Consider the following 13,180-nt stretch of genomic DNA (forward strand, 5'->3'; position numbering starts at 1 on the left):
CCTAACATATATTTCATACTAAACAGAATATACAGCTGTGGCTATACTGTTTTGGTAGCACCAAAGGGCTCCACAAAGGATGCAGTTTCACAGTGTAGAATATTGCATAATATGTGGAAGATTATAGTCCATAGGTAAAGCACGTTTAATAATATAGTTCTCTTGACTTCGGATATTTGAATGAAAATACAAGTTGACTTTTACATTTAAAATGCCATGTCAGCAAAATTTTGGTTTTTTGCAAAAGTTTCTTTAAACAAGTATCTTTTAAGAAATAAGTAAGAGGAAGTAATACTAATTCACTCTTCCAGTTAGACAAATCTAAGCAGTAAAAGTCATTCATCATCCAGACCCAAACCAATTTTTTCAACCAGAATAACAAGTAGCAAGAAAAAGCCACTGTTACTTCTCTGTTACAAAGACAGTCACAGACATGACAACTGACAGTATGTTTCAAAAAAATCATGCAAGTTGTGACTTTTATTACGTTGAATCTTGAGAACACATTTCCAAGCTTTGAACACCTCACATTTTGCCATATAATAGAATACGGTCATGTAATAAAAACTGCCTGAACCAGGAGAAAAAACCCCCAAGACTGAACATCCTCCATAACACACGTCTCTATACGATACTAATGCACCACTGCTGCAGCACTTGATCCCATTAAATACACATATTCTCAGAGAAGAAATTCTTTGACCAGGCAACTCATTTTGAGAATCTCTGACATACATTAAATGAGTATGATTACCCTGTTGTACCACAGTAATTGCTATAAAATCAGCAGCTGAACGTGAATCTTATATCTGGGGCCTAATCACAAGACCATTACTTTTCCGAGAATCAAAGATGTTCCAGAAATCTATTTGTAAATTTACTGGTTTTGAAATTAATTTTGCTGGAGGGGGTTGTTCAGTTCTCTAACACCTACTGGCTGCAGAAAAATTATGTTCAGGTTTCCTTTGAATAAAATATAAAGAAGGTGTTCCAAACACAAAGACATTACTCCAAGGAACAGAAATTTGAAGAAGCATGCCTTTTATTCAAAGTCATGTTTCAGCTTATATTCAATGAACAATCTGTGTAACATCTACTCTGACAAGCACTCCAAGTGGAGCACTGTGGAAAAACACATTATTGGAGAATTCCAGCTTATCTGTGCATCAGGATAGAAGAAAAACCCAGCAAATTATAGTACAGAGTCAGTGCATAGTGCAGAGGTTCTAAAACAGCCAAACCACCAACTGCCTTCTTAAACTATACTGAAAGCTACAAGGGAGCACCTGATGGAAACACTTCAAAAGACAGGCATAGAGCATACATGGTGTATTCCCTGCTCACATAAAGCATCTCTACCTCATTCTTAGAAAATGGAAAAACTATTGTTCCTTTGTCCACTTTGCTGGAGTGAAAAGTGAACAAGGCATTTTTCCTTTGATCTCCACTCACCATTGTGAGAGAGGGATAAGAAAATGTTTCAATCATTTCCTACCCCTATGCTATCTGCACTAAATACATAGAAAATACAAACTGTTCCATCAAATTATGTCTTAAAGTTGTCAACTATTTTCATGGTCTCATTCCTATCCACAGCTGTGATATTGTTTCAGGATAAGAGGAGGGGACCTTGAAGGAAAATGTAACAGTTACTAGACACACTGCTGCTTTATGGTGCTAATAGTACATTACCATCTTGCACTATTTCTGTAGTGGAATATTCATTGGAATATTTAGCTTTTAGAAAACTCTGAGGTTATCACACACTGATGTTCACATTACACTGAGCTGCTTAGATCTAGGAAGGCTAACAATTAATGGCACTGCTTGACAATGGTAGTTAGTAAGTTTCTTCTAATAAACATTAAATTAACAATAACATCATCAGCTTCCTATGCAGCAACAAAGCTCCTGTATTTTCACAGTCAAAAATACATTGCAGCTGGGAATATAACCTAAAACAATGTGATCAATCCAGTCCTTAGTTCAGCAACCAGACTCACCGTCCTATTGTTTTCATAAAAACTGTTAATGTGTTGCTCTGAAACAAGAGGTCAGATTTGCACACTGACTCAAGTACCAGCTATTTAAACCTGTAAATGCACTACAGCAGTGAATCACACAAACTCAAAATAAGAAACGTTAGAATTATTCAATGTTACCAAAAAAGTGCAATTAATTGAAAAAACTACAATGGCTTCCAAAGGCAATCTGAAACCTGAAATTAGTCAAAACATGTAGACCAGTAACATTTTGCTCAGTTAGTCAGTATTAAGGTGTTTTTTGGTAGAACATTGTTTAACATCTTCAATAAGGCATTTGAACTTTTGTTTGTCCTTCAGAAAAGATACCACATTAAACCACAAGATTCCCTGAAGGAAACATTGTTGGAAAATACTGACAAGAATAAAAATTACTCTGTTGTAGAGACAGAGGCAGATAAGATATTGAAGAAGCAAATGGACTGAAGAATCTGAAGTCCTTGAGAAAGGGGAAGCCTGTGTTTTCCCACTGCCTATTTGTGCTGCACTCCATTCCTTACTAGACACATTTCTTGAAGTCATGACATTAGGCATTGCAGAACACATAAATCTGTCACTAGTGTTGAGTTCAGATGAAAACTGACACCCTCCAAGCTAGAACCTGGCAACTACCTTCCAGAAGAACAGGGTGGACATGGCATTTCGTACACTAAACCCAGCTTGTGTCCTTCCATACTGAAATCTTTCTAGGATTTCCTGATCTGTGATTTGGTGTATCAGATAACACAATTCTCTTCCTGTCAAGACAACATAGATTAGAGCACTACAGTTTCATAGTCAGTTAACAGACAATTAAAAGCTTTAAGAATAATTGTGGAAACAGAGCTTGTAAGGTACAGCCACCTGCAATTACAATTCATACTTTAAATGTAGAAAGCCTAAGATTATACACCTGTTAATAGAAAAGATCATAGGCAACAAGAGAGTTAAGTAGTCTACAAAGCCACATTTATTTGCACATGTACAGAACAAAGCAACAGATGTTATTGTTTTCCATACAAAATTATATAAAAACAGTATTCACCTTCATAGATAACACTATACCACCTTAGGTTTATTAAATACATTCAGAAAGCATTCTTGCACGCACACAACATTAGTATTAGGTAGTCCCAGATAACTCCAACACTGCAATGTAATTATTCCTAGTGGTATGAAGGGATCAAAGATTAGTCTGCAACTAAAACAAAAGGAATCCTGGTTGAGAAGCAAACGGAAGTCTTTCTTCCACTGGCCACCAAAACAAGGATCATCATTGAAGAGGTTATCTATATCTAGAACATAGATGTAAATACTACCAAAGCACCTGCAGAAAGCAGGCAAGAGTGGTTTTCCAGACTGACTTGAGCTACCTTGGCCAGTGTTAACATTCCCATTTAATTACTGCTTGCCTATGGATAAGAAATTTTTATAAAACTGGAAGATAGACAGAATTGACTAAGAGCCTGCAGTTACAGAAGAAAACAAAAGGTACAGATTCAAATCAATTACTTTGCCTTCCTACCCAGCACTGGAGAGATTATTTGCTTTGCTAGGTCATAAAATGCTCATTCTTGCAAGGAATATAGGGGAAAGGCAAAATTTTATATTTTCTGCAATGCTGCCTTCCTACATATAATCTAAAAAGGGGAATTTAATTGTCAACAGGACATCTCAAACAATTTATTTAAAATGCACATTTATTTCTACAAAAAAAAGTGTATGATACAGAAGAAATGATCACATCTACTTTAAAGGTATACCTATTAAAATATACAGAGAATCTTAATGAGTACAGGATATTTAAAAAAAAGATGCAAAGGAGTGTTAATCTTTTATTTTTACATTTTCAGGAACTTCACATAATTTTGGTAAGTAACCTTTTACAAAATTATGTAAAAAGTACAAGAATGCCTGGTAAACAGTCTGCATTTTTCCAAAAGATTTTTTACAGCATGCAATTCTTAAGGCAGCCTTCTCTTCCTCCTTACAAGGAATCCTTTCACTCAAATAATCTTCTGCTGCAAAGATTAGGCTAGGGAAGCTTGGTCTCTTCTGTTAACGCCTTTTGTCTTTCCTGTCTGATTTACGGTCTCTTTCACTCCGTGAAGTTCTCTTGCCTGACCGACTACTTTCTGATATAGATCTCTTTCTATCAGACCTTGAACTTTTATCCTTTGAGCTTTTAGTATCTCTACTACCACCTTTTGAGGACTTGTGACTTCTATCTACTCCTGAAGCATCCCTTCGCTTCCTGTCTGTGCTCCTTCTGCGCTTTCTATCTCTGTTATGGCCCCTGCCTCGGCTCCGACTCCTGCTCTCACTACTGCTCGAGCTGCTGCTGCTGCTGTCCCTGCTTGTACTCCCACTGGTAGTGCTGCTGCTGGTGGAACTGCTCCGACTGGAACTGCTGCCAGTACTGGAACTACTTGCACTGGTAGTACTGCTGGAAGTGCTACTGCTACTGCTGCTGCTGCTACGGGTATGACCAGGTTTGTTCCCTGCCCTACCCCTGCTCCTACTCCTCGTCTTACTCTTACTTTCTGCACTCGGTGTCTGATTCTGCTCTGCCTGGGCTTCAACCACCTTTACAGACACCACAGCATTTTCATCCTTGTCTGTCTGGGGCTCTATATCCTGAGTGGACTGAGACAATTGAGGTGATTGTGCTAGAGGCACAGACTGCGGCTGAGATAGAGCCTCAGCCACTGATTCTGTCTGAGCTTCAGGTGTTTTCTCCTGTGTTTCTTCCAGTTCAGCATTATTTTCTGTTTTGATACCTTTCTCCTTCTTGGGAGAAGGAACATTACACACTTTTTCTGGCTGAGCATCACACTCTGTTTCTGCTTCTATTTCTTTGCCATTTTCATTTTCTATGGGTTCTACACTATCTGCCTCATTCATTTCAGCCACATCCTGATCATTATCCACAGGCTGAATGTTTTCGCCTTCCTCTTTTATAACTGTGACCTCCTCATGCTGACCATCCTGTTGCTTGTCATTCTCCCTCACCTCAGTAGGCTCTTCTACTTTCATCTCTATGTCATGTTTCTGCTCGTCCTCTTCCTGTTCTTTTTCTGCATCGCTATGCCCTGAACCTGAACCTATTTTTCCCTTTTCCTCCCCTACCTCCTCCATTTCTACATCATTGTGCTGATTACCTGTCTCCATCTCTTCCACCTGCTGAGCCACCTTACCCTCTTCCTGCTCCTTGTTCTGTTCTTCCTTCTTTTCTTCATTCTGCACCTCCTGATGTTCTTTTTCCTTCACAGATTGTCTTCTGGGTCTGGCCTCCATTTTGTTAATCTGCTCTGCAAATTCATTTCTCCTGCTTTCAAAGAGCGCTAGGGAATAAATGCATAAATAAGAGTTAAGATAATGTACAGACACTGAAGTCTACTTACCCTTTAACTATGAGCTAGTAAGTTATCAAATTGTTCAAGTTATAAACACTGCAATCTTGTCCTTTTTGAAGTAGCAAGCCATTAATGCACAATGGAAAAAACTGCTAGTTACCTTAAGAAAACAAAGCACAGGGGAGAGTAAGCTCAGCTGAGTATTCGAACAGCAAAGCCCTAAATCTAAGCTAACAAAAACTTTTTGACCTCATTAAAATCCAACTAACCAACAGTATATCAAAAGAACACCTTAATTTCCCAGTATTTACCTATTAAGGTTATACTTCCTAAGGCAAACAAAAGACAGTAAAAAAAAAGGCAAAAAGCTAGATAGGTATTAAGAAAGCCTAATTACTGTAGGCTATCCAGACAGGTGAGCTATCTTCTCTTACCCCCCCAACCCCACAAGAGAAAGAAAAGCACCTAAGAAAAAAACCAAACCAATACATTCTTAGTTTAATAAAAGAAGAACAGTAAGACTACCATCAATCGGAGCATTTTAAATTGTTCTCCAAAAGAAAAATATAGTCATCCTGTGAAACAGAAATGAACACACATTGAGGTAAAAAAAAATCATCAGAAATTTCTAATGGTATGCTTAAGAAAGAACTTCTCAAATGCTTTGTAAACACCTGCAGTTCCTTGCATCTTCACAGAATCTGCCTTTTCAAAAATGAAGCTGCTGCACTTGGATACATCTGGGTACTAAAGCCAATATAAAGGACTGTTTAAAACACATACCTCTGAAATTCTGCATATGCATCTTTTGACTTCTTGAAAGAGAATCAAATCCCATTCAATATAAAAATAAGTCACTGAAAGAGTAATTTCCACTTATGATGAACACCCGTGTAAGAATATAGTTTGTCTTAAGCATGAAATTCATGCATTTAAGTATAGACTTAAAATAAATTTGTATGGCAAACAAAGGGAGGCAAGAACATGGACCTCTGTACTACAAAGACCCTTACCATTCATCTTTTTCTGTGACTCATCCATCAGCTTCTGCGTAGCAGGACACATTCTGCCAGGTATGTAGAATAAATGAGGTTTTGTCTTTGTTCTTATGTATTTAATTATTTTAGCATTATGTTCATTCCATTCTTCTTGCTGAAAAATAAAAGAAAATAATGCTGAGATAAACAAGAATAGTTGAAACAAGAGAAAGATCAAGACCAAAACAAAAACTCACCAACTGAGCAAGCTCAACCTTTTGCTCCAATAACCGCAGCTCTGTCTGTTTAGCACGTCTTTCTTCAAACAGTTCTCGCCTCTCATTTTCAACTTGCTTTCTCTCTTCCTCTGCCTGCACTTCAAGTTTCTGCTCAATTTCTTGTCGTCTCTTTTGCTAAAATAAATGAGATAAAATATTTTTTTTCCTACATGAAGAGAAAGTGTTCTAGTTTGATTCACTTAAAAATCTTCAATTATTTACGTCATTAAAGGTATTCCTAAAAACACATTACGAAATACCTCCTAAACTACAGCTAATGAAAGAAAGGAGTGTCACTGCTTGCTGGCACCTAATTTTTTGTTGGTTTAACTATATAGTTATGGGGCCCTGTGAATTTCTGCGTGCTTTACTATCTTTCAGTTTGGACTTAAATTTTCAATATAAGCTTCAATAAGTTGGGTTTTTTCCCCCAGTGGCAGAAAAATAAAAGGAATGTATTTGAACTATCAGGGAAATCAGGTAAATTTCCCACTTGGGAGAGAAAGAACTAAATTCCTCCAGAAATAAATGAAGGACTGCAGGTCAACAAAAATTAGATTGTGAACACTTCCAGCATATTAACTGCTAATTATATATATTACTACTATCCAGGAATGCTGTCTGTACACCCTAGACTGCCATGTGCTCAGATCGTACAATAACTGTTCATAAAAATATAGAATTTACTGCCTGGACAAGAAAATAGCTGTGTTATAAAACTCCTCAGGCCTTGACTTTGATTTATAGCAAGTGTATATGTATGAAAAAAAAGATCTCCATAGGTACTCTCAGAAAAATTTTGTAAGGAGCAGTAATTCTTCAAAGTCTCTTTGTGCAAACACATACTGCTATAAATTAGACAGGGACTCCATGTTTCTAGACCATCCTGATAAACAGCTTTTTGTTCTAATGCAAGCAGGCAAAAGTGAACTTTGGTCTTATGTGCCACATGACAAGGTAGGTAAACCACCCAAATACTGCATCTGAAAGCAATCAATACCAGCACTCTGAGTCAGCTCGGCTGTCATTAGACAGAAAACATTTTAAGTTTAAATCTGTTTCAACTGGGCTGCTGAAATGCGAACTTTAAAACATTGTTTTTAATCTCAAGGTTATTAGTGTTAACTAAATAACTCCTTTAGTGCAACAGTAAACAAATACCATAGCCTTCACAAATTAAATAGGAAGAAAGTTACCACCATCCCATATACAAGTTTTTTGAAGTAATCACTAAGCTATGCAAAGGCTTTGCTTCAGTGCAATCACACGTTTATTTATTACATCAGAAATTCTGGTTATCTGTACTGGAACAGAAAAGAGATTTCTAGACAGATAGCATAATAAAGCATAGATTTCTGTATACTTGGCTATAATTCAAACATCTGGAACACACCAGGGTAGGCACTGCTTCATCAATACCGCATCACTATTATTTCCAGAAACAGCCTATGATTTCTTAAATACTTACCTGATTAAATTCCATTTAACATTGCCTTTTTGCTTCCACGAAGGTCAGAAACAGGCTTACAAAGTCAGGGTAAGAATGCCTTTCCTGCCTCCCACCCTCATTCCCCTGAGTTGAGACAAACAAAAACCTACACGCAATCTCACCAATTTGCTGCACCTGCAACCTACACTGTAGGGAACTTTCATTCTTACTTGAAATAACTTAAGCAAACAATTTTGCTTTATTATTTACAATCTGATAGAATTTAAAGTAAGTACCCTTTCAGTAGCAATAGCAACTGTGGACTCCTGTTTAAATTTTTGAAGAGTGCCCATCAGCAAGCCAAATATACGTCGATTCCTGAAAAAAAACAAACCCATAACAAAAAGAAATTTGAGATTCAGTTCAAGTACTAAGATTTTTATTTATATAAATAATCAGAGAAACTTTCCATCTCAAGGATACTTATTTTTAAAGGCCCAATAGTACCCAAGGCCATTAGCAACAGAAGACATACTGACTGTGCCAACAGTCCAGGATATAATTTACAGTGACATATCATTTTGCTTATGAGTAAGACACAGCTCTTATGTGTAACACAGAACAGCTAGCACTGGCAAAACTGGAAGGCTGCACATTTTTCATTTAGAAATAATAACACTAAGATTTTTTAAAAAATCTTAAAGCAGAGAGTACTGAAGAAAAAAAGTCAGGTAAATACAGTGTGAGCTATCAATAAGGGAGCAAACTGGGTTTTCTAAAAAGCATACACTCCCCCTCTCCACAATCTGCTCAGACTAAGGAGAAATGGAGTCATAGGGGAGTGAAAACTTATCTATCAGAGCTGCCCAACAATGAGACACTGCACTGTGGGATAAAAACAGAATTGCTCTCATCCAATAAGGTGTTGCTTTGAGAAAAATAAGTAAAATTCTTCAACAAATTCCCTTCTTCTGAGCAAGAACTAGTTTCTTGACTTTCACCTTCAATTTATTTTTATTCAATCCCAAATTAAGTCTTTACAACCTGATGCAGACTTTCTTCTTTGCCTTTAACCTGATAAAGTGAGAAAGGAAATGCTACTGTCTTCCCTAAGTACCACTCTATTACAGTGGCACAAACCTCACATGGAAAGGTAAAAGTATATTAAGTAATAGAAACAAGAACAGATAAAAATTGAAAGCCAGAGATCACTGAAAGTGCACTGAAAGTTTGTATATGAACGACATCCCAGAAGACACTGAGCAAAATCAGGAGTTCAGGGGATGTTGTCCTCTTAAAGAAGCTCCCTCCACCACAATTCATAGAGACTAATACTGGTTCTCATCTCCCTAGAGACTACTGAACTGAAAAGCAGTAAAACCACAATTCTGAGGGAACAAGCTTTTGGTGCCTGAGGCTCTAGGAAGTTCAGTAAGAATTTTGAAGTCTCCCTGTATGGGAAACAATTAGAACCTAGTAAAGGAAGACTCTAAGTGAGGTTATAATGAAAAGAAATAAGCAAAGTGCCAGTTGATCTGTGGGGACTTATATAGAAGATGTCTATAGTTCCTTATTCTGGTTCTAATTCTTCTGTTTATTTGGTGTATAATTACTACTGCACCAGGTGACTTGCATTCTGAAATGGACAGAGGCCAGGAGGTCAAACACAGCTGCAAATTTGCTTTTCCAATACATCTTAGCAATAGCGCTGCATTTCAGTTAGAATTTTAACAGCCCTGAGAAAAATAAAATATAGGAAAAAGGAGATATACATAGGAGGAATCTAAAAAGCTGCAGGTGAAATGAAGGCAAGACTGTACACACAACAAGAAATCAAAGTAGCACAAGAAAAGAAACATGATGAAACTAGTTCATTTAAAAAGAGAGGCAGAGGGAGTAAGGAACCATACCCAAAACCCTACTTCAACCAACAAAATAAATGATGAGCCAAGACAGCTGTAATAATCCAAGACATTAAGTAACCAATGAAAGTACAGATATTTCTGTCTTACTCAAATGACGTTAAAACACTAGCACTAGCAAACCTGCTCCTGTAGGTGGCCCGAAAAGTAGAATCCATGTCAGTTATGAGAACAACGCACAGGTTGCTGCTTGTGAAATATTTTCAGAGATATATTTAACTTTTAAAATTAAATTTTATACCATAATGGTAACTCTTCAACATAATCTCTGGTACACAACAGCTTGTGTGCAATATCTTTTAAATCTAAAGCAACTTTCTATGACTTTCGAACTCAAAAGTACCACGTTAGTGTAAAAGAGATTTCTGCATACCTTTGTTTTCCTTTCTCATCCATATTTTGATCTTGTATAAGGTCTCGACGTGTTCGCTCTTTGGAGGTAGCAACAACAGAAGATGGCAACGCTGGCTACAAGAAAGAAAAACAAACTACTTTGTTCATCCTGCTGCAGGTGGGTTTCCTCTTGCATAGCTCCATTTACTATACATTACCTTTTTAATATCATCATCCTCTGCGTCGCTTTCTTGGCGTGATTCTCTTCTTGTCCGACGTTCTCCACCCAGCCTGAGGAAGAAAGCCAGTGGTCATTAGAGAATGTTTATTTAGGAGAGAATCCCTTCCAGCATGAGAAAAACAAAAGTGTGTCTAGTCAGAAGAACCAACACTTGGGTGAAAATCTCCCCACTGTTCTAACAGCCAGTAAGTAACATTTTACAGAAAGAATCTATTGTTGATGAAAATCAATGAGACAGAACAGTTTAAATTTTAATACAACTTGCAGAGCAATAAAAACAGAAGAATCCACAAATACCATATTTAACTTTAAAAAATACATTTGGAATTTATTCTTTTAAATGTTTGTGCATTTCCAGAAACCTCTAAAATGGCTGCTGGTATAAAAAGGGCTCACGAGACAGATTTAAATGCATTGACATGGAAAGGTTGGTATAATTTCTTAAACAGGAAATGCTGTTCAAGTTACCTACCAAATACCTATGGGAGAGAGGCAGAGGGATTAGCACTTGAGACATGTATGAACTAAGGCTTTAACAAAGAACAACTTAAATAATTTAAATCAAAGAAATCCTAAAATAAATAATTAAAGTTGAAGTAATTTTCAGCTTTCCTTTTCAGATTTGTGGCACAGCACTTTCCTGTTTCCCAGCTTCATTTTCCACTAACTCAAAAATTCCAAAGCAAGCTTTGCTTTGGCTGAGAACTACCACTGCACATTAAGTGTGCACAGCACTTAAACTCACAATTATGACTCACATCTGATGGATTTGCAATCAGATGTGAAAGTTCAAAACCCGAGTCCATTGTCACATTGCCTGTATTCAAGTAATTGAACAGGTCTCAGTCATAATGAAATTTGTGTTCACTACAAACAAATGTCACAACTAAGAAGAATGTAATATAGCAGACTGTACGCCAAATAAAACCAAAAAATTACAAATACCTTTGTATTGCTATATCTTTATATTATTGCTACCATCTTTACATCGCTCTAAGGTAGAAAGAGATTTCATGGAATGATTTGCTGTCACCCAAATTATTCCCAACAAGTCTTCAATAAGTAATCTCCAAAGAAGACAGTGAAAGTCCCAGTTATTACCAGTTTTTTGTTTACTGTTACAAATTCTCATTCAGAAAAGCAAGTTGGCTGCATTAGTTTTTGCACTCACCTACTGGATGCACCTTCAAGATCCCTCTGTTTGGCTGGGGGTCCTCCTCCACTATCCGAGAATCCACGCCTAGAAGGAAAACACTTGTGCTCTTAGAACAAGTTAGGTTAATCCCTAGATGACTTAAAGTCTGCACAATTGAACTATAATTTTGCTTTATAGTCACAATTAAATATAAATTTTACTCAGCTCAATCACCATTTACTGTTAGCACTGCAGTGAAGTGTTCAAACATGTTGCATCTAATTTCACCTTGAATTTCTGCACTTATTGAACTGAGCAGCTACACTGAAACAAGCATCCTATTGTGTTCAAATAATCTTATCTGCATTAATTTTCAAGGTGTCGTTTTATCCACATGTGTTTTAAAATCCCTCCTAAAACACCAACCAGTTTTTACATCAGCAAGAGACTGATTTTGAACGATTTGAAAGACAAGGTCCCAGCCACCACACAATATCACCCTTCATTTTGATGTTTCCCCTTATTTTTCAGCCTAACAGTTGAGAAGGCCGGGGAAAGCCACCCATTTAGACTTGCTGCAACTCAAAAGCGAAGAGTTTTTTTAAACTTAACCGCCAAGGCCCGGTAGGGCAGCTCTGGCGCTCATTCGAACAGTACCGCAGCGAGCGGAGGTAAATGAGGAACGCACGGCACTGAGCGCGATGGCACGAACCACTGCGAGGGAAGAGATGGATGAAACTCCGCTGCCCGTTCTGCGCCTCCTTACCTTAGCAATAAGCTCCCACGGCCTCTACCTCCACCGGGGCCTGCGAGGGCTAGCAGCCTGTTTTGGGGGGGCCTGCAAGAGACAGTGAGCGCTGTTAGCGCTGCCCGTCCGGCCCAACAGGCCTGCGGCCGTTCCGTCGGGCGCTCCGCGGCCGTGCCCCACCCCCGCGGGGCACAGCTGCCCCATCGCCGCACCAACGGGGCGGGCACGGCCCGCACAGGGACGCGGGAATCCCCGGCCGGCTCCGCGCCGCCCGCCCTGCAGGCCCGACGCGCGCCCCCCCCCCCCCCGCCGCCCGGCCCTTCCTTGGCGGGACAGCGGCGCGCCGGGCGCTCCCCGCCTGGCTCACCTCACATCATTGGGGTCCCGGCCCGTGAGCTTGCGGATATTTTCGTCCACGTGCTTGAGGCTTTCCTTGGCTTTCTCCAGCTGCTCCTGCAGCGCACGCACCGCCACCGCCATCCCGCCCGCCGCGCGGCCTGGCCGGGCCCCGCGCGAGGCAGCGCTGGGAAACAGGGGGGACAGGCCCCGCCCACTCCGGCGGCCGCGGGCCCGGACGGCGCAGCCAATCGCACCCCGCTGGCCCCCTCTGACCGCCAATCACCGGGCACGAGAGGAAGGGGCACGCCCACCAGGGTGGCTCGCCAAAAGGGGCCACCAATCACAGAGCCTGGAGGCAGACTGGCATCTCGGCCGCCCAACTAGCGGAAGGCTCTCCCTGC

At 39.3% G+C, this 13,180-nt stretch overlaps 1 protein-coding gene across 1 annotated transcript; it reads right to left on the bottom strand.

The window, feature by feature from the left end:
* Window positions 1–2,973: 2,973 nt before the first annotated feature.
* PNN (pinin, desmosome associated protein) lies at window positions 2,974–13,004 on the bottom strand. Its single transcript, XM_005479819.2, has 9 exons — window positions 12,808–13,004; window positions 12,459–12,530; window positions 11,729–11,797; window positions 10,535–10,607; window positions 10,357–10,451; window positions 8,358–8,439; window positions 6,612–6,767; window positions 6,391–6,529; window positions 2,974–5,365 (listed from the first exon to the last, which is right to left on the bottom strand). Exons 1-9 carry the CDS (start codon window positions 12,918–12,920, stop codon window positions 4,080–4,082), a joined length of 2,085 nt encoding a protein of 694 aa, XP_005479876.2. The 5' UTR covers window positions 12,921–13,004; the 3' UTR covers window positions 2,974–4,079.
* Between the last annotated feature and the right edge of the window lie 176 nt (window positions 13,005–13,180).

The sequence above is a fragment of the Zonotrichia albicollis genome, chromosome 6 (genome assembly GCF_047830755.1).
Source record: "Zonotrichia albicollis isolate bZonAlb1 chromosome 6, bZonAlb1.hap1, whole genome shotgun sequence".
Lineage (NCBI taxonomy): Eukaryota > Metazoa > Chordata > Aves > Passeriformes > Passerellidae > Zonotrichia > Zonotrichia albicollis.